This window comes from Rhinoraja longicauda, chromosome 38, assembly GCF_053455715.1.
Source record: "Rhinoraja longicauda isolate Sanriku21f chromosome 38, sRhiLon1.1, whole genome shotgun sequence".
Taxonomy (NCBI): domain Eukaryota; kingdom Metazoa; phylum Chordata; class Chondrichthyes; order Rajiformes; family Arhynchobatidae; genus Rhinoraja; species Rhinoraja longicauda.
Window position 1 is genome coordinate 11,637,881 of NC_135990.1, and position 21,369 is coordinate 11,659,249.

At 46.8% G+C, this 21,369-nt stretch overlaps 1 protein-coding gene across 1 annotated transcript; it reads left to right on the forward strand.

Annotated features, from left to right (window-relative positions):
- The first annotated feature begins 444 nt into the window (after positions 1 to 444).
- Positions 445 to 20,929, forward strand: sec11a (SEC11 homolog A, signal peptidase complex subunit). Its single transcript, XM_078430092.1, has 6 exons — positions 445 to 687; positions 12,055 to 12,164; positions 13,833 to 13,982; positions 15,682 to 15,801; positions 18,078 to 18,135; positions 18,237 to 20,929. Exons 1-6 carry the CDS (start codon positions 640 to 642, stop codon positions 18,285 to 18,287), a joined length of 537 nt encoding a protein of 178 aa, XP_078286218.1. The 5' UTR covers positions 445 to 639; the 3' UTR covers positions 18,288 to 20,929.
- The last annotated feature ends 440 nt before the right edge of the window (positions 20,930 to 21,369 follow it).

Below are 21,369 nucleotides of genomic sequence, written 5' to 3' on the forward strand. Positions count from 1 at the left end.
CGGGCAGCATCTCGGTAGAAAAGGAATAGGTGACATTTCGGGTTGAGACCCTTTGTCTTCAGTCTGAAACGTCACCAATTCCTTTTCCCCCAGAGATGCTGCCTGACCCACTGAGTTACTCCGGCTGCTTTGTGTCTCAACTAAACTGTACCCGGTGCATATATGACAATGATTTTTGTTTTAATGAAAATTGAACTTTTATTCTTAATTTTAAAATATGCAGAAAATTAAAAATCATGCAAAGCTCTTGATGCTGCTGGGTGTTGGGTTAAGGGGTGTGAGTGTATGTGGTTTGTAGAGGGGGGGAGGGGAGGGTGTGAATGGGCAGGGCTGCAAGGCTGGCTGCTTCCCCTGGGCTCTGGGCCAGAGCTCTGGTCAACCTGGCGCTGCCTCATTGGCGGGGCGGCCTGTCCTCCGGCCGGGAGGGGGCGTGCCGGCGCCGGCCCAGGGTGCAGCGCGCGGCCCCGGGGCCGATAAGGCGGCGAGCGGGCGGCCGCCAGTTTCCGGTGCGGGTGGGCGGGCCGAGCGGCGGGAGGTCCCGCGTGTCCGTGTCGGCGGCGGCCCGGAGAGAGCGCGGAGAGAGGGAGCAGCGGCGGCAGCAGCACGGATAGAGAGGGGGGGGGGAGCAGCGGCGGCATCATGTCGCTCGATTTCCTCAACGATGTGCGGCGCATGAATAAGCGGCAGGTGGGTGATGGTGATGGCGACCCCGCTCGATGGCGGCCGCCATTCCCCGCTTGTCCCTTCCCATAGAGTCCCCCCCCCCTTACACGTGTCTCTCCCCCACACACTCTCACACTACACACTCACACTATACACACTACTCACACACACCACTCACACTACACACGCACACTCTCACACTGCACACTCACACATACACTCGCACTACACACACTCACACTACACACTCACACAACACACACTCACGCACTCTCACTATACACACTCGCACTACACACACTCACACTACACACTCACGCTATATACTCTCACACTACACACTCACACATACACTCGCACACTCACACTACACATTCACACTATACACACTCACACTATACACTCTCACACTACACACTCGCACTACACACACTCACAACACACTTATACACACAACATACACATACATACACTCGCACTACACACTCACACTACACACACACACTACACACTCACACCATACACATACATACAGACACACTCACACTACACTCACTCACACTACACACACACTCTCACACTACACACTCACTCATACTCTCACACTACACACTCACACTACACAATCACACTACACTCACTCACACTACTCACACTACACACACTAACACTATACACACTCACACTATACACTCTCACACTACACACACACACACTCACACCACACACTCACACTACATACACACACTCACACGACACACTCACACTACACACATTCACACCCTCACACACACACATACATACAGACACACTCACTCACATAACTCACACATACACTCAGTAACACTCACAGTCTCCCCTTCCACGTGTCTCTCCCCCCCTGCAGTATGTCCCATCTCCCAACCCCCCTCCACCACAGTGTGTTCCTCTTTCTCCCCTCTCCCCCACAGTGTTTCTCTCCCCACCCCCTCTCCTTTCCTGTCCACCCCCTTCCACACTGTGTCCCTCTTCCCACCCCAGAGTGTTTCCACCCTCCACCACAGTGTGTTCCCCTTTCTCCCCTCTGCTGAGGTGTCAGGGGTTATGGGGAGAAGGCAGGAGAATTGGGTTAGGAGGGAGAGATAGATCTGCCACGAGTAAACTTAATGGGCCGAATGGCCAAATACTGCTCCTATCTCTTGTGATCTTATCACCACACAGTGTGTCCCTCTGCCAACACACACTTTCTCTCTCCTACACTGTCCATCTGTTCCCACCCTCCAACGTGTCACCCCTTTCCCCTCCCTCAGAGCGTGTCACTTTCCCAACCTTTCCGTGGAGTTCCTCTCCCCTCATTGTGTCCCCCTCTCCCTCCATAATATGTTCCACCCCTTTCCCTACAATATGTCCCTCTTCCTCCTCCCAGTGTACCTATAGTGAGTCCATTTCCCTCTCCCCACAGCGTGTCCACCTTTCCCTCCTTCCCCACAGTGCCCCCCCTCCACAGTGTGTCCCTCACCCCACCCCCTCTACCAGACCATCCCACCCCACAGTGTGTCCCTCTCTCCTCTCTTCCACAGTGTGTCTCCCCCTCCCCTGGGGTTAAAATGGAAGAAGGGTGTACTTGTGACTGGGTTCCAAAAGCCTGAGGGGAGCAGTGTTCCTGGCCCATGCTTATCTTGAGATTGGGCGACTCCATATGGAAAGTCATTTGGAAAGGGACTGGGCCTTTAACAAGTGTAGAAATAGCCTGGTGTTTACATTTGAGAGCATAATAAGCACGGGAGACACAGCTAGTGTGTGATTACCTTATTCCATGTTGTTTTCAGATACACGGTTTAAAAATATAACCGGTAATGTGCTCTTCGAGCCTGCTCCACCGCTCTGTAGGCCTTGAAGTTACTTCTCCCTGTACCCCTGACTCTGATAGTTTAATTATCTACCCGTCTCTGACTCTGCCTTAAGTATATCCGACAGCTCCTCACCCACAGTTCTCTGAGGTAAAGAGTTCTAAAGATTTGCAATCTTTGGCCCAATGTACTTCTGCACGTCTGTTTGAAACGCATGGCCCCTTATTTTGCAACAGTTTCTGTTAGTTCCAGGAGCCTCAATGAGGGGAAAGGTCCTCTGAGTTTTCATCCTTTCGATCCTGCTGAGGACCTTTTATTTCAATAAGACCCTGTCTCATTACACCAGAGTGAGCAATAAGATCTAATTGTTCAATCTTTCTATGTGTACCAACCCCTCAGTGCTAGGAATTAACCAAGTGAACCTCTGTAGTATAAGAAAATAACTGCAGATGCTGGTACAAATCGAAGGTATTTATTCACAAAATGCTGGAGTAACTCAGCAGGTCAGGCAGCATCTCAGGAGAGAAGGAATGGGTGACGTTTCGGGTCGAGACCCTTCTTCAGACTGATGTCAGATGGGCGGGACAAAGGAAGGATATAGGTGGAGACAGGAAGATAGAGGGAGATCTGGGGAGGGGAAGAGAGGGGCAGAGGAACTATCTAAAGTTGGAGAAGTCGATGTTCATACCACTGGGCTGCAAGCTGCCCAGGCGAAATATGAAGTGCTGTTCCTCCAATTTCCGGTGGGCCTCACTATGGCACTGGAGGAGGCCCATGACAGAAAGATCAGACTGGGAATGGGAGGGGGAGTTGAAGTGCCCGGCCACCGGAAGATCAATTTGGCCAACGCGGACCGAGCGCAGGTGTAGAGCGAAGCGATCGCCGAGCCTGCGTTTGGTTTCACCGATGTAAATAAGTTGACATCTGAAGCAGTGGATGCAATAGATGAGGTTGGAGGAGGTGCAGGTGAACCTCTGTCTCACCTGGAAAGATTGTTTGGGTCCTTGGATGGAGTTGAGGGGGGAGGTAAAGGGACAGGTGTTGCATCTCGTGCGGTTGCAGGGGAAAGTGCCCGGGGATGGGGTGGTTTGGGTAGTAAGGGACGAGTGGACCAGGGAGTTACGGAGGGAACGGTCTCTGCGGAACGCAGAAAGAGGAGGGGATGGGAAGATATGGCCAGTGGTGGGGTCCCGTTGTAGGTGACAGAAATGTTGGCGGGTGATTTGTTGGATCCGCTGGCTGGTGGGGTGGAAGGTGAGAACGAGGGGGATTCTGTCCTTGTTACGAGTGGGGGGAGGGGGAGCAAGAGCGGAGCTGCGGGATGTAGAAGAGGCCCTAGTGAGAGCCTCATCTATAATGGAAGAGGGGAACCCCCTTTCCTGAAGAATGAGGACATCTGACGCCCTAGTGTGAAACACCTCATCCCGGGCGCAGATGCGGCGTAGACGGAGGAATTGGGAGTAGGGGATAGACTTTTTGCAGGAGACCAGGTGGGAAGAAGTGTAGTCCAGATAGCTGTGCGAGTTAGTGGGTTTATAGTAAATGTCCGTCATTAGTCTGTCTCGTGATGGAGATGGTGAGGTCCAGAAACGGGAGGGAGGTGTCGGAGATAGTCCAGGTATATTTAAGGGCAGGATGGAAATTGGAAGTGAAGTGTATGAAGTCAGTGAGTTCTGCATGGGTACAAGAGGTAGCACCAATGCTTTGGTCGATGTAGCGGAGGTAGAGTTCGGGGATGGGGCCGGTGTACGCCCGGAACAGGGATTGTTCGACGTACCCGACAAAGAGGCAGGCATTGCGAGTGCCCATAGCTACGCCTCTGGTTTGGAGGAAGTGGGAGGAGTCAAAGGAGAAGTTGTTAAGGGTAAGAACCAGCTCTGCTAGGCGGAGGAGAGTGTTGGTAGATGGGGATTGGCTGGTTCTACGGTCGAGGAAGAAACGGAGGGCTTAGAGACCATCCTTGTGGGGGATGGAAGTGTAGAGTGACTGGACATCCATGGTAAAGATGAGGGAGTGGGGGCCTGGGAACGGATGGAGAGCATGTGAGGTGTCTTGGACGTAGGTGGGGAGGGATTTAACCATGGTGGATAGGATGGAGTCGAGGTAGGTGGAAATAAGTTCGGTGCGACATGAGCAGGCAGAGACAATGGGTCTGCCGGGACAGTTCTGTTTATGGATTTTAGGTAGGAGGTAGAATCGGGCCGTGCGGGGCTGGGGAACTATAGGTTTGGAGGCATTGGAGGGTAGATTGCCGGAAATGGTGAGGTCCGTTCTGTTATCTCCAATGCAAGAATGATGTTCCTTAAATATGGAGCAGTAGCTTTCACCAGTACCCCGTGACACTATCAAAACTTTTATACACCTTGCAATAAAGTCCAGTATTCCATGCCCCTTCCTAATTGCTTGCTCTACCGACATGCTAACTTTATTGACTTCATGCTACTCATGCAGCAGACACTTTCTACCAACATTTTGTATATTCAGTCAAATTATACTTTGCCCTTTCCTCCTCCTCCTCATTTCCAGCTTGTATAAACTTTGCACTTTCCCACGTTGCTTTCAGTCTGCCAAATTCTTTCACTCGCTTAACCAATCTCGAATTCCTTTGCAGGCTGTTTGTATTCTGTGCAACATCTGCTAATCTATCTGTCGTCTTGTTGGTAAATTTGGCTATAATACACTCAGCCTCTTCATCTGAGCTATTAATATAGATTATAAATAGTTCAAATAATCCCCTAACCATTTAAATTCTGCAGTCATATTTTGCCAATTTGAATTCTTTTTCAATAGACAATAGGTGCAGGAGTAGGCCATTCAGCCCTTCGAGCCAGCACCGCCATTCAATGCGATCATGGCTGATCACTCTCAATCAGTACCCCGTTCCTGCCTTCTCCCCATACCCCCTCACTCCGCTATCCTTAAGAGCTCTATCCAGCTCTCTCTTGAAAGCATCCAACGAACTGGCCTCCACTGCCTTCTGAGGCAGAGAATTCCACACCTTCACCACTCTGACTGAAAAAGTTCTTCCTCATCTCCGTTCTAAATGGCCTACCCCTTATTCTTAAACTGTGGCCCCTTGTTCTGGACTCCCCCAACATTGGGAACATGTTTCCTGCCTCTAATGTGTCCAATCCCCTAATTATCTTGTATATTTCAATAAGATCCCCCCTCATCCTTCTAAATTCCAGTGTATACAAGCCTAATTGCTCCAGCCTTTCAACATACGACAGTCCCGCCATTCCGGGAATTAACCTAGTAAACCTACGCTGCACGCCCTCAATAGCAAGAATATCCTTCCTCAAATTTGGAGACCAAAACTGCACATAGTACTCCAGGTGCGGTCTCACCAGGGCCCTGTGCAACTGTAGAAGGACCTCTTTGCTCCTATACTCAACTCCTCTTGTTTTCTCTCTCTTGTTTTCTATCTTTCAGCAATTTACTAGCTGGATTAATTTTTTTTACTTGCAATCTTTTAGAATTTATCCAATACTTTTATGGTCCAAATAAATAATATCAGCAATAATAAATAGGCATTTTATCGTCATATAATATCGTTTCTTCAACATTTCAATCGTTCTTTTAACACAACCCTCCCTTTACAAACTCATGCTGGTTAACAAGTTAACTGAATACATTTGTTTCAATCGCGATCATTATAGATTCTCATAATTTCCTGGCAAATCACAAGTTTGATCTTTAATTGCCAGGTTCTATCATCCCGCCATTTTCAAATAGCAAAAATGACGTGCATTTCTTTCTCAGTCAAAGGAAAGTTTTTTGAATCGAGAACTTTGTATCATAGCAATGAGATTATTGAACTATTCTCATCTCCTTTGCCAAAAACTCTCAGATGGAATATGTCTAGTCTGAGGACGTCGGCGTTTCTATCCCTGTTTTTGAGTTGTCTCATACACTGAATTAGTATTAGCTGAAGAAGGGTCTCGACCCAAAACATCACCTATTCCTTTTCTTCAGAGATGCTTTCTGGCCCGCTGAGTTACTCCAGCTTTTGGTGTCTATCTTACCTTTTTTGAGGTGCCTTTCTTGTCCTAGAGAAAAAGAGTGATACAGTTTGGAAACAAGCCCAACATGTCCCAGCTACACTAGTCCCACACCTGCCTGCGCTTGGTCCATGTCCCTCCAAACCTGTCCTATCCATGTACCTGTCAAACATTCTCTTAAACGTTGGGGGTAGTCCCTGCCTCAACTACCTCCTCTGGCAGCTTGTTCCATGCACCCACCACCCTCTGTGTGAAAACGTCCTCTGCCATTTCCTTGAGTTCACATGACTATTGGCACTATTCGCTACTCTAGACTTTTATCTATCTGATGATATTCCTATGGTTTTGGTTTCATGCTCCTTTGCGACCTGTTCCGTTGCCATTTGCTCTCGACCGGATCTGCACTAGTATTTGCATTTTGCACTGTAGCTTTATTCTCTTATCTCTGATCATCGGTGGCTTTCCTGGCAACGACAACAACACTTGTTGCTCTGCGATTACAGGCAGATCCTGCACAGCAGTAAACCTTTATTTGAGCAGCTTCCACTGAAGCACTGCCATTTTGTTCACTGGTCAGCTTCCCAGTTACGTTCAGCAGCGGTTAGATCTAGAAACTTGTATGCTGTTTTTCATTTATTTCAAGCTCAGTCACGTTATTATTCAATGAATGTTCATGCCCCATTAGGCTGTTGATTAGTTCTGTTTCATCGGTCAATACCAAACTTAATGTCGACACAAGAAACTGTAATCTTGAACAAAGTGCTGGAGGAACTCGTCGGGTCGGGCAGCATCTGTAGAGGAAAAGCACAAGCGACGTTTCAGGGTGGGTCTCTTCCAGCTAGCTCTTTCGTCTTTTCATCTCTAGCTTTTGACACTAACTCCACCCATCTGCCAATCAACTCCTCACCTGTATCCACTTGTCAGACTTTGTCCAGCCTCCACCTCTCTTTTCCTGCTTTCTGCTCCTCTATTCCATCAGTCTGAAGAAGAAGCTGCCTAACTCACTGAGTGACTCCAGCACTTTGTGTCTTCTTTTGTAAACCAGCACCTGCAGTTCCTTGTTTCTACTTAGTTTTTAGTTTAGTGATACAGCATGGAAACAGGCCCCCGAGTCCGCACCGACCAGCGATCCCTGTACATTAACACTATCCTACACACACTAGGGCCAAAATTTTTTTTACACATACACCAAGCCAATTAACCCACAAATCGAAGGTTTTTATTCACAAAATGCTGGAGTAACTCAGCAGGTCAGGCAGCATCTCGGGAGAGAAGGAATGGGCGACGTTTCGGGTCGAGACCCTTCAGACTGAAGAAGGGTCTCGGTCCAAAACGTCACCCATTCCTTCTCTCCCGAGATGCTGCCTGACCTGCTGAGTTACTCCAGCATTTTGTGAATAAAAACCTTCGATTTGTACCAGCATCTGCAGTTATCTTCTTATACAATTAACCCACAAACCTGTACGTCTTTGGAGTGTGGGAGGAAACCGAAGATCTCGGAGAAAACCCACGCAGTCACAGGCTGAACATACAAACTTTGTACAGACAGCACCAAACTCAATGTAACCCGGTCCTCTACTAGTTCCAGGCTCTATTGTTACAGGAAGCTAATCCAATCATACTTCTGAAATTTAACAGTGAGCTCATTCACTTGGCCAAGTGCATGGATGGGAAAGGTTTAGAGAGATGTGGGCCAAATGCAGGCAGGATGGGGTACCATGGTCGGCATGAACAAGTTAGGACGAAGGGCCTTTTTCCGTGTTGTATGACACCATGTCAGGTTGTTTCATTCTATGGGGCAGATCTTCTGACTGAAGATAGACACAAAGTGTTGGAGTAACTCAGGCAGCGTCTCCGGAGAAAAAGGATAGGTGACATTTCGGGTCGGGACCCTTCTTCAGACCAAAAGTAGAGGGAAGGGAACTGGAGCTGAAAAAACGGCAGACCTGCAACAGGTGACCAAGGCAGGGTTGAACCCATGGTGGCCCATTGTTGGCTGGGGAAGGGGTGATAATGAAGTGATACAAGGATGCGAACAGTGGAACTGTTACGATGACTGGGGTGGGGGAGGGACCCTTCTTCACACTGAGAGTCAGGAGAGAGGGAAGTGTAAGAAAATAACTGCAGATGCTGGTACAGATCTTCACAAAATGCTGGAGTGACTCAGCAGGTCAGGCAGCATCTCAGGAGAGAAGGAATGGGTGACGTTTCGGGTAACTCAACAGGTCAGTCTGAAGAAGGGTCTCGACCCGAAATGTCACCCATTCCTTCTCTCCTGAGATGCTGCCTGACCTGCTGAGTTACTCCAGCATTTTGTGAATAAATACCCTGGAGAGAAGGAAGCTAGTTTAGTTTAGAGATACAATGCGAAAACAGGCCCTTCGGCCCACTGAGTCCGTGCTAACTCACAATCACCCTGTACACTCGCACTATCCTACACACTCGGGACAATTTTACTGAAGCCAATTAACGTACAAACCTGCACGTCTTTGGAGTGTGGGAGGAAACCGGAGAAAACCCATGCAGTCACAGGGGGAATGTATAAACTCCGTGCAGACAGCGCCTGTAGTCTGGATCAATCCCAGGCCTCTAGCGCTGTAAGGCAGCGACTCTACCGCTGCATCTCTGTGCCGCCCCCACAGACATAGACCACGGGTTCCCAACCTGGGGGTGAATTTGAACAAAATAATAATGTTAAAAACAGTGTTTTTACATTTTCCCTTTGTCGGTTGCCTTGTTATGGTTGAAGTGTAAACTCAAATTACTGAACAAAACAGGGTGGGGGTAAATTTACTTTCGAAAAGTTGCCTGGGGTAAACGGGACGGAAAAAGGTTGGGAACCCGTGATATAGGTGGATCTAATTTTTGAAAGAATAGACCAATTTGTAAATCATAGGACACAGCGATCACTTCACAGCACAGTGATGGGAGCGGGATTCCCAGCAGAATGCCCTGTTCTGGGCTTATGCTCACAGTCCAGTTGCTCAATACTTCACGTTCACAAGTTATAGGAGTAGAATTAGGCCATTCGGCCCATCGAGGCTACTCCGCGATTCAATCATGACTGATCTCTGCCTCCTGATCCCATTTTCCTGCCTTCTTCCCATAGCCCCTGACACCCGTTCTAATCAAGAATTTGTCGATCTCTGCCTTAAAAATATCCACTGACTTGGCCTCCACGGCCCTCTGTGGCAATGAGTTCCACAGATTAACTACCCTCTGACCAAAGTTCCTCCTCACCTCCTTTCTAAAAGAGCGCCCTTTAATTCTGAGGCTGTGACCTCTGGGCCTAGACTCTCCCACCAGTGGAAACATCCTCTCCACATCCACTCTATCCAAGCTTTTCATTTTTCTACAATACTTTTACAGCAAGCTTGTTAAATTCTTATATTTTCTTATATCGTTGCACATCTCCCCCTTGTTCTCTTCACTCCTTGTCCTGTTTATCTTTAGCTGCCTGCTTATCTTATTGTATCGTTGTAGAGGGGCACTGTACGGAAACAAGCGTTCTGCACCACTCGCCCATGCGACCAACGTGCCTCGTCAATGCTAATCCCATTTGGTCCATATATTCCTCTAAACCTTTGCTGTCCATGTGCCCGTCTAAAAGTCAATTCCATTCTCTTCATCACCACTCCAGCTGCTTTGCTAATTCTTCCAGTAAAACTCTTTCCTGACAATTTATCCTCTGCTGAATTAAGTGAACATCTACAAAAAGCTCCCATCTCCCTTCCTCCACATTTCTCCCTCCCTCCCTCTCTTCCAGCTTTTTCTCCCCTACCACAAACAGTCCTGCGACTCAAATGAGTCACTCCAGCGCGTTTTTTATTGAAAAGCAGAATCTGCAATATCTTGTATCCATAAATTAGCGGCTTTTGTTCTTCTGAGATGTGGAATTTACTTTTAAATAGTGTGAGGGTTAATTGCCGGAATAATCTTGCATTTTAATTTTAAGATTTTCATTATATTGTTCTCTACAATTTTTTTCTGGTTTCTATATCTGGTGGATTAATTCTAATTATACCATGCACATGCTAATGGAGACAGTGGATTGCACATTAACAAAACCAGTTTGTTGGTGGAGGTCTACTTTTCTCTGCCCTTTTTAAAACAAGTCCCTGCTACACTTTGGAGCAGGGTCTCTGGAGACGGTGGAGCCCAAGTTCACGGGACACTGGTGCCATTTCTTCAATAGTCGGAGAAAACGTTTGTCACTTTTTCTTCTTTTGGGAAACTAAAGGGTGAACTAATGTTGCAAATGCTGTTGTGTATCTGGTGTGTTGGAAGAATTGAGGAACCATTGTCTGTTGCAGTTGGGGGACACTATTTAAATATCGCCTTCAGGTTAGACGTCTAGTTTAAAGGAAGGAATATACAAGGAACTGCATTGTACAATGCGCCGGAATCCTGAGCTAAACACAGCCTGGAGAAACTCAGCAGGTCAGGCAATATCTATGGAGGAGATGGATAAACAACATTTCAGGCTGGGACCCTTCTTCAGACGTTAGGCAAAAAGGAACTGCAGGTACTGGTTTACACAAAAAGGACACAGTGCTGGAGTAACTCAGCGGATCAGGCAGCATCCCTGGAGAACATGGATAGGTTATGCCACCTGTCCGTGTTCTCCAGACTCACTGAGTTACTCCAGCACATTGTGCTCCTTTTCAGACCCTTCTGCAGTTTGAATCTGCCACCCGAAATGTCATCTGTCCATTCCTTCCACAGATGCTGTCTGACCTGCCGATACCCTCTCCCACTGTGTGTTTTCAGAAATGAAAGTTTATGTTCCAGGTCACCATCCAAATTTAATTTGGAGCTCACAAATATTGTGGGGGGTTATTCCCCCCCATGTCTGGATATTTGCTTCCCTGCACCAGTGTGTGATAGTGGCTTCTTAACTTGAACCAATGATGGTGTGTGGGTAGAATGAATAATTGGATCAGCACTTGAGTAGTTGTTTCCAAATACACAGGACAAGATGTTAGAAATCCACAGTGCCAAATGTCAACTTGCTCCCGGTGGTGATGGGAGACTTATGCACTCACCTTTGCTCCTCCGATGTTGAGAAAGGCTAGGCAGACACGTCATTGGGGTTATCAAGTGGGCACCTACTTTCATCGACGTTTCGCTGATTGGACCCACGACGACTAAGAGTTTGATATTCACTGGAAATGTGAGACCCAGTTTAGAGATACAGGCCCTTCGGCTGGCCGTACCATCCAGCAATCACCTGTGCACTAGCTCAATCCTACGCACTGGGGACAATGTATAGAAGCCAATTAACCTACAGACCTGCATTGCTTTGGGAACGTGGAGGAAACTAGAGCACCCGGAGAAAACCCAGGCGGTCTCAATGTACAAACTGTACAGACAGCAACCAAGGTCAGAATCGAACCCTGGTCTCTGACGTTGTAGGGTAACCACTCTACCGCTGCGCTGCGCTGCTCCCGACCGGTGCATATAAAACACATTGTTTGTGCTTTGTAAATGAACACGATTGATGGGCTTGCACACATATTCACGGAAACCTTGGCCTGAGTTTGCGCGTCGTTTTATTTCAGCTGTACTATCAGGTGTTGAATTTTGGCATGATCGTCTCATCTGCACTGATGATATGGAAGGGACTGATGGTCCTCACAGGGAGTGAGAGTCCGATCGTCGTTGTACTCAGGTAAGAGATTAGTCTTTAATACATTCATTATTTTTGTTGACTTCTCAGACGCGTCTTGTTTAAGGGATACACAAAATGCTGGAGTAACTCAGCAGGGCAGGCAGCATCTCTGAAGAGAAGGAATGGGTGACGTTTCGGGTCAAGACCCTTCTTCAGACTGTTAAAGGGATGTTCTGCTTCCTTTCTCCACCCCCCCCACTCTCCCTCACCCATCACCATCGCAAAGCCATTGCCTTTGGTTGAAATGAGCCCGTGTGATTAAAGGGTGTCCGAGGGTCTCCAATGAGATCGTTGGTAGGGCAGAACGGTTCTCTAGATGGTGATAGGATGGTTTGGTTGCCTGATAATAGCTGGGGGGAAAACTGTCAGTCTGGAAGTGTGACTTCACACTTCTGTACTTCTTGCCTGGTGGGAGAGACTGGAGTGAGACTGGTCCTTGGTTGTACTGGTGGCTTTGCCGAGGCAGCGTGAAGTGTGCAAGGAGTCAACAAAAGGGAGATAGACACAAAGTGCTGGAGTAACTCAGCGGGACAGGCGGCATCTCTGGAGAGAAGGAATGGGTGACGTTTCAGGTTGAGACCCTTCAGACAAAAGAGAGTTTGGTTTGCGTGATTTGGACTGTGTCCGCAACTCTGCATTTTCTTGCGTTCGTGGATGGAGCTGTTCCCAAAAATGATTTAATCTGGCACTTCTGCTCCCTACTGTGACAGCACAACAATGTATGTGACACTCTTTTTGATGATAAATCAAAGTATTGACTAAAAAGTTATTAAAAGTGGGAGGATTGCACTGTATTCATGATGTGGATGTGATTCTTGTTTTTTAATAAAATCTCCACAAGTCCCCACTTTGTTTTCTTGTGCAGCATGTGTTGAATATGTTTCAATCTGAAGAGTTTGGCGAGCTGTGAGCATGCACGCTGAAGCAAAAGGCTTCTGATGCAATGAAGATTATCTAGTGCACAAGCTTACTTAGATCAGGAGCCTGGGATAAGCCCCTGAGGAAAAAAAACCCAATGGATATTAAAATTCTGGAATAATCTAGATGCAGGAAAAAATTTCCCAATGTTGGCTGAGTCCAGAACCGGGGGCCACAGTCTAAGAATAAAGGGGAGGCTATTTAAAACTGAGGTGAGAAAAAACTTTTTCACCCAGAGAGTTGTGAATTTGTGGAATTCACTGCCGCAGAAGGCAGTGGAGGCCAATTTAAAAGAGAGTTAGATAGAGCTCTAGGGGCTAGTGGAATCAAGGGATATGGGGAGAAGGCCGGCACAGGTTACCGATTGTGGATGATCAGCCATGATCACAATGAATGGCGGCCTCTTGCAATGCTGTGGGTTCGAATTGCCGTACCAGGCCGTGATGCAAACAGCCGGGATACTTTCTGTGCCGTCTTTGAAATTGTCCCTAGAGTGTGTAGAATAGTGTTAATGTGCAGGGATCGCTGTTCGGTGCGAGCCGAAGGGCCTGTTTCTGCGCTGTATAACTAAACTAGGCGCCGCGTTTTTGGGGAGGACTTCCAGGAGGGGGGGGTTCAAGTGTGTTGATTTTGTCCATGTTAAAGGAGGTGAGGGACCACCAGTTGCCGGATAATCGGTGGTGGATCTGTAATTATAACAGTGCTCTGAAATATTTATTTCTCTTCTGATGTTCTTTCCGTGTACTTCAGCGGGAGCATGGAACCTGCATTCCACCGGGGAGACCTGCTCTTCCTGACAAACCGCGTGGAAGATCCGATCAGAGTCGGCGAAATCGTTGTCTTCAGAATTGAAGGGAGAGAAATTCCAATCGTGCACAGAGTGCTGAAGATTCACGAGAAGTAAGTGGCCCATACCCAGACAACCCAAAACTGGGTGTGCAGTTAGAAACATAGAAAATAGGTGCAGGAGTAGGCCATTGGGCCCTTTGTGCCAACACCGCCATTCAATATGATCATGGCTGATGCTAAATCAGTACCCCGTTCCTGCTTTCTCCCCGTATTCCTTGATTCCGTTAGCCTTAAGAGCTATATCAAACTCTCTCTTGAAAACTTCCAGTGAATTAGCCAGGTAGACACAAAATGCTGGAGTAACTCAGCGGGTCAGGTAGCATCGGGGGTCTCGACCTGAAACGTCGCCCATTTCTTCTCGCCCAAGATGCTGCCTGACCCGCTGGGTTACTCCAGCATTTTGTGTCTACCTTCGATTTAAACCAGCATTCTGTAGTTCTTTCCTACACCGTGAATTGGCCAATTGCGTGCGTTAACCCCTTTCTGTACACGTTTCCCTGTGGCGGGGTGGGACCCTTGTTGTCTTTTTACCCAGCCCCACTGGGGGATGGCATAAATGCTGGTTTTAAAATGCTTTGGCCATTTTCTCCTTCAAATATCCCCCCCTATCCCAAAGGGGTTGTGGCAAGCACTGCTGAATATATTGTTCCAGTTTGAATTGCTAATCAACACTGCAATAAATAGATCATGAAGTTCTGATTTATTTATTTTTCCTGCTTATAAGTAACTTACTGTTCTTTCCCCTGTCAAAACTACCACTCTAATGAGAGAATAAAAATGATATGAATAAAAAAATAGTTTTTATAATCACAAGTCCTTTCTAATTGTACTGGACTCCACTCTGTCCTCTTGTGCAGCCCATCCTTTGACTGTGTCAACCTCGCTGGCTCATGCTTTGCATGCCCTGAGCCTCCTTTTTTCTCCCCATGTAAGATGTGTGTTGAACCACACCCTGTCCCATTAGCAAATGTCAACTTTTATTCGATACCGCATTGGGTTGTTTTGTTCAATAAAGGGTGCTAATATCTTTATCATATCATATCATATCATATATATACAGCCGGAAACAGGCCTTTTCGGCCCTCCAAGTCCGTGCCGCCCAGTGATCCCCGTACATTAACACTATCCTACACCCACTAGGGACAATTTTTACATTTACCCAGCCAATTAACCTACATACCTGTACGTCTTTGGAGTGTGGGAGGAAACCGAAGATCTCGGAGAAAGCTTTAATATATGTACGTGCTTTGGAGATCCAGCATGGAAACATGCCCGCCAAGTCCGCACTAATCATTAGTCACCCATTGATTAGTTCTTTGTTATCCCACTTTTGCATCGTACACATTAGGGGCAATTTACAGAAGCTAATTAACCTATAAACCCGCATGTCTTTGGAGTGTGGCAGGAAACCGAGGCACCCGGAGAAAACCCACGAGGTCACTGGGACCTCGTGGGTTTTCTCTGGATGCTCCGGTTTCCTCCCGCACTCCAAAGACGTGCGGGTTTATAGGTTAATTAGCTTCTGTACAACTTCATACCGTTGCGTTCGACCGTTCCCTTCCACACTCCACTGTGGTCGGCATGGGGAAATTGGTCCGAGTAGCCTATTTCCATGCTGTATGACTCGATGTAACTGGAAGCAGTTGGCGCAGTTTGTCAATTTTAATATTTGTCCATTCATAAATCATGCTCTCCAAGCCTCTGCTCATTGTGTAGACCTGGTGCTCAAGGAATGTTTGCTTTGCTGCAGAGAAAATGGAGACATCAAGTTCCTGACAAAAGGTGACAACAATGCTGTGGATGACAGGGGCCTCTATCGCCAGGGACAGCACTGGCTCGAGAAGAAAGATGTTGTGGGAAGAGCTCGTGGGTGAGTTGCCTGTTTTGTTTCACATCTGTCTACTTCAACTGGGAGGGCTCGCCAAGATTTAAGAAGTAGCTCCGTTGAAGGATGAAAATAATTTCTTCTAACATAGAGCAGGAAAAGAAGGCAAATGACAGATGCCAGGCCTCAATACAAGTCAGGACCAGGCTGAAGTTCAGAAGTAAAGAATCGGAGAGCAGGAGAAAAAGATTAGCGGCAAAGGGCATCTATAAATCATCTGGGGTTTGAACAAGAAAAGGAGCAGGTTTAGTTCAGAGATACCGTGCGGAAACAGGACCTTCGGCCCACCGAGTCTGCGCCGTCCAGTGACCCCCGCACACTGCCACTATCCTACACACTAGGGACAATTTACAAACCCGCACATCTTTGGAGCGCGGGGGGGGAAACTGGAGCACCCGGGGAAACCCCACGCGGTCATGTGGGGAAAGTAAAACTCCATACAGACAGCACCCGTAGTCAGGATCAAACCCGGGTCTCTGGTGCTGTAAGGCAGCAAGTCTACTGCTATGTCACTGTGTCGCCTAGATATAAATGTTCTTGAAGGCAGATCATGGCTGCGATACTCTCTGGGTACATGGCTTTTCACCCAGGCGGAAGATCATGCTGGAAGCGCAACAAAGGAACGTGTATTGGTGGGGGGGGGGGGTGTGACACACCTTGTTGGAGTAACTCAGAGGGTTAGTCACTAGAGATGCTGCCTGATTAGAGGAGTTACTACAGTGCTTTGGGTATTTTTTTTTGTAAACCCGCATCTACAGTTTCTTGCTTCGACATGTATTTGAGTTTGGAGGGACTCTGCGGGTCATGTGGCATCTCTGAGCAAACGTGGATAGGCGATGTTTTGGTTCAGGTGAGGAAGGGTCCTGACCTGAAATGTTGCCTATACATGTTCTCCACTAGTATGTACAGACTACAGCAGTACTACATTTTACAGCCCTACGCTACGATAAGTTATAGGAGCAGAATTAAGCAATTTAGCCCAACAAGTCTACTCCGCCATTCAATCATGGCTGATCTATTTTCCCTTTCAACCCCATTCTCCTGCCTTCACCCCATAATCCATGGCACTAATCAAGAATCTATCTATCTCTGCCTTAAAAATATCCAGCCTTCCTAACTAATCAGCCTTCTTAATTGGCACGTTCAGAATCAGTGAACAGTGCACTTAGAAAGATGATCTTTCTGTATTTTTTCCAATGTCAGACGATGAATAATTAATTGTAAGCAGCACACAGTTTCTATGACCAAAGCATAGGATACATGGCTGGTGTGAAATAGTTTTGTTTAGTGGTACATGATGATGGGTAAATCTTTGAAATGTTTTGCATTAACCTCTTTGCAACCTCCATAGCACAAATGCCAGATATATTTTGCTGCCTGTCATAAATTATGTAATGCAAATGCTTTATTGTACATGCTAGTGACAGTGGTGGTGTCTGGTGATTTATTTTTGGCCCTGTTTGAGAGCTGAGAGTTTGTGCAGATTAACAGACCTGTTTTTACATTTGTAACTAGTTCCAATTTTGTCCAACATCCTTGATCCCAAAATACTGGAGCATCCCTCCCTAAATGTGTGACAACTCTTGTATTCGTTTCATGAGGGCGGTCACGGTGGCGCAGCGGTAGAGTTGCTGCCTTACAGCGAATGCAGCGCCTGAGACTCGGGTTCCATCCTGACTACGGGTGCTGTACTGTACGGAGTTTGTACGTTCTCCCTGTGACCTGCGTGGGTTTTCTCCGAGATCTTCGGTTTCCTCCCACACTCTAAAGACGTACAGCTTTGTAGGTTAATTGGCTGGGCAAATGTAAAAATTGTCCCTAGTGGGTGTAGGATAGTGTTAGTGTGGGGATCGCTGGGCGGCGCGGACCCAGTGGGCCGAAGGGCCTGTTTCTGCGCTGTATCTCTAAATCTAAAGGACGGAAGGAGTTGTCTAAAGTCCTGAGCTCTGTATTACAAGTCATTCTGATGCCACCTAATTTAAGGGTGGCACAGCTGGTAGAGCTGCTGCCTCACAGCGCCAGAGACCCAGGTTAGATCCTGACCTCTGGTGCTGCTTGTGTGGCATTTGCATGTTCTCCCCAGCGTCTAATTCCTTGTATTTCCATTGATGAATCATTCTGAACTTGAGAAGGACAATGTTTGCAAGGCTGCATCTCCCCTATTAATAATTAAATGATTACAATTGGGTGTGTTTACATTTTGACTCTTCGGCGTTACAAGTTTGTTCATGACCGTAACACATTTGATCTTGTTTTTCCAGGTTTGTCCCTTATATAGGCATAGTGACCATTCTTATGAATGACTACCCCAAATTTAAGGTAACCTTAATTGAGTCGTGTTTCTGATGCTCATGTTTAGTGACTGTATGTGTGTATTTTTGCTTTATTTAACGTTGTGTTGACCTTGACCTGTTCCTTAGTACGCAGTGCTCGTTTTGCTGGGACTGTTTGTGCTGGTCCATCGAGAGTAAAAGACGGAAGGACATCGTCTGAGGAGAGCAGTGGAGTTTGATGCTCGGGGCCAAGTGCTCCAGGCGAGCAATAGTCGTGCGACCCTGCAGCTGTTCCCGGGGACTCCTGCTTCCTGACAGATGTTGATTCGGTGATTTTAATGAAGACCTGTGCCGTAGAACCGTTGAATGATGCCGTCAACTGTGCAAACGCTTTTGGATTCTGCATCTCAAATTCCTAGTGCAAAGTGATCATTGGCTTATCTGGCAGAGAGGAGGAAGTGTGGGGGGTGGGGTATTGTCGGCAGTGGGCGGTTTGAAATCCAGGGTTGCAATTCCTAGCTTGGACCTTGTGTGGTTTGCAGTTGACGTTTCGGTACAAGTGTTCCATCTTGCAATCAAAATGTGTAGGAAGGAACTGCAGATGCTGGTTTAAACCGAAGGTTGACACAAGAAGCTGGAGTAACTCAGCGGGTCAGACTGCATCTCTGGAGAAAAGGAATAGGTGTCGTTTCAGCCGAGTCTGAAGAAGGGTCTCAACCTGAAACGCCACCCGTTCCTTCCCCACAGTGATCCTGCCTGACCTGCTGAGTTACTCCAGCTTTTTTGTGTCTATTTTCTATCCTGCAGTGTTGTGTGTGGGATCTCTGCTTACAGGCATCACGAGCACATCGCCTCCCCTCAGTGCCAGCTTTTGGTTCAGTGACCGACTCAGACACTGGCCAGAGGGGCCGTTCTCCCTGTGATTGAGTTTGCCGGTACTGCCTCCTGGCAGATAATATCCTCCTGCACCTCACCTGTGAATCCCAGCCCATCCCAGCAAACGCAACTGAAATGTATGCAGGCAATGGACAGGAACTGACACTTGTAAATCCACAAAGATAGTTGAAACCAGGGCCAAGCATTTAGCACAACCAGGAGTTTTATATAATCGTTGGCAAGATAGAAAATGTCCAGATTCTCAGCTTTAATTACAGGCCACCATTTTGAGATGTATTCCAGAATCTAAAGTATATAAATTTTAGACAATTGTGTAGTTGTACAATTGTGTTACACATATGGCACAATTGGGAATCTTATCATTGCGTGATTAAAATCAACATGTGAAATAGGCAGCAGGTGAAATCATATCTGTGCAAAGAAAGCCATTAATGTTTCAGCTCCCAAGATCCTTCGTTACAACTAGGACAAAGAAAACTAGTTAGTTTGGGTTGGAACTGTTAACTGCTCTGCTTGCCAGAGATGCTGCCTGGCCTGCAGAATGTTTCCAGCATTTTTTAAATTTCGGGTCTCCAGTATCTGCAGGTTTTGTTTTCATTGTCATCTTCCCTTTCCAGTTTTACTGGATGGAATGATGGCAAACTGCCGGCGTATTTTATCTGCATTTGGGGCGGATTTTTGGCAATCTCTTGTGCTGAAGACAATTAATTGACAATTTATTGGGCAATACCCTGCTGGGAATCTTGATATATCAGAAGATAAGAAATAGGAGCGGACCTATGCCACCCAGCGCTTCACACCTGCCCTGCCATTCATCGTAGAGCCGTGTGTGGTCTAATTCCACAGCAGCATTTTCCATCCACACATCCCTAGATTTCTCCCCCTAATATCTAAGAAATCTCTCGGCCTATTTCTTGACTACACTCAGTAACGGGCACTGCAGGGTGGAGAATCCCAAAGATTTGTCCCCTGTGACTGAAGCAAAGTCCTCTCTGCTCATTCCAAAATGGCCGTCCCTGTATTCTGTAACAGTGTCCCCTGACCCGAGACCACCCAACCAGGGGAACTACCTCCTTGCATCTAGCTAGTCACACCCTGATGGGGGAGGGGGGGAGGGGGGGGAGTCCGGCAAGGATCAATAAGACCACTTTTCCCAAACTCTAGAGAATACAATCCCACCTCCTCGTTGTTACTTGAACCCGTCGAGTGTTAACTGCCATTTGCCTTTCTCCAAGCTTTTCATCCCATTTATTTGAGAGGGGGCTGCATACAATTAGATGACTTTGTGCTGAAATCCTGGCAGTTTATCATAATTGTTAAAGGTGAAACAGATGAACACTGGCACATACTCCTGCTTAGTCCAGTAAAGCTATATCTTCAAATATTAATACGGTTCTCTGCAGCTGCTTGTCTTAATGTTAACTGGTAATAGGCAATATGGTCAGTGCTTATCTCTCATTTTAAACACATCGGGTCTTTTATGGACACTTTTAGTATTTTGATGCTTCAAATTGTACAAAAACTCTGCTCATCCTTTCTTCTTTTGGACTTGCTCTCTCTCTGCACCAACCTTTCAAGCCTGCCCTGCCATTTTATTTTAAACAACAAGCTGAATTAGATTTGTTCACATCCCCGACTTTTCCTTGCAACCAGCAAAATCAAAAATTATTTGGTAACTAACACCGTGAAAATAAAAGCGTTTGCTGTTTTTAATTTACAGTTGAATTAAAAGACTGAATCTGGCTTTGTTGTCCTGTCATTGAGATTGCCGGTGTGATATTTTGGAAGCCGAGCCCCTTGTATTCATGATGATTCCAATTTACTTTGTACGGTTATACTGTGAGATACTGTGGCCCTGTGTCCTCAAGTCACTTCACAAGAATCTTGTTGTGGGGGTTGGGGGGTGAGGGAAAATTAGTGCATCAATAAAACCATTTCTGTAATTTGCAGTTTTGTGTATTCCTTATTGAGTGTTATAAAAATTACGAGCTACCTCCCATTTGGTGGTAATAAACTGCTCCTTGATCTCCACACCATCATCCCATCCTGATCCCTCTTTCCCACTTGTCCTGTTTACAGGTTTCACCACTTTGGAGAGTGGGATTTTCAAAAAAATTCAGCTGACGTCTATATAGGTTGCAGAGCACCGAACAACAACATTTTAGTTTTATTTGTGTTCATTTAGCTTAATATTGGTTAATATATATTTTTTCCTAGATTTTTTTTAGATTTAGAGATACAGCGCGGAAACAGGCCCTTCGGCCCACCGAGACCGCGCCGCCCAGCGATCCCCGCACACTAACACTATCCTACACACACACTAGAGACAATTTTTACATTTACCCAGTCAATTAACCTACATACCTGTACGTCTTTGGAGTGT

Excerpts from the sequence above, each read along its gene's own strand:
- sec11a (XM_078430092.1), top strand. The coding sequence starts at position 640 with ATGTCGCTCGATTTCCTCAACGATGTGCGGCGCATGAATAAGCGGCAG. Across the intron at positions 12,165-13,832 it reads CCGATCGTCGTTGTACTCAG|CGGGAGCATGGAACCTGCAT; the intron begins GTAAGAGATTAG and ends CGTGTACTTCAG. Across the intron at positions 18,136-18,236 it reads ATGACTACCCCAAATTTAAG|TACGCAGTGCTCGTTTTGCT; the intron begins GTAACCTTAATT and ends CCTGTTCCTTAG.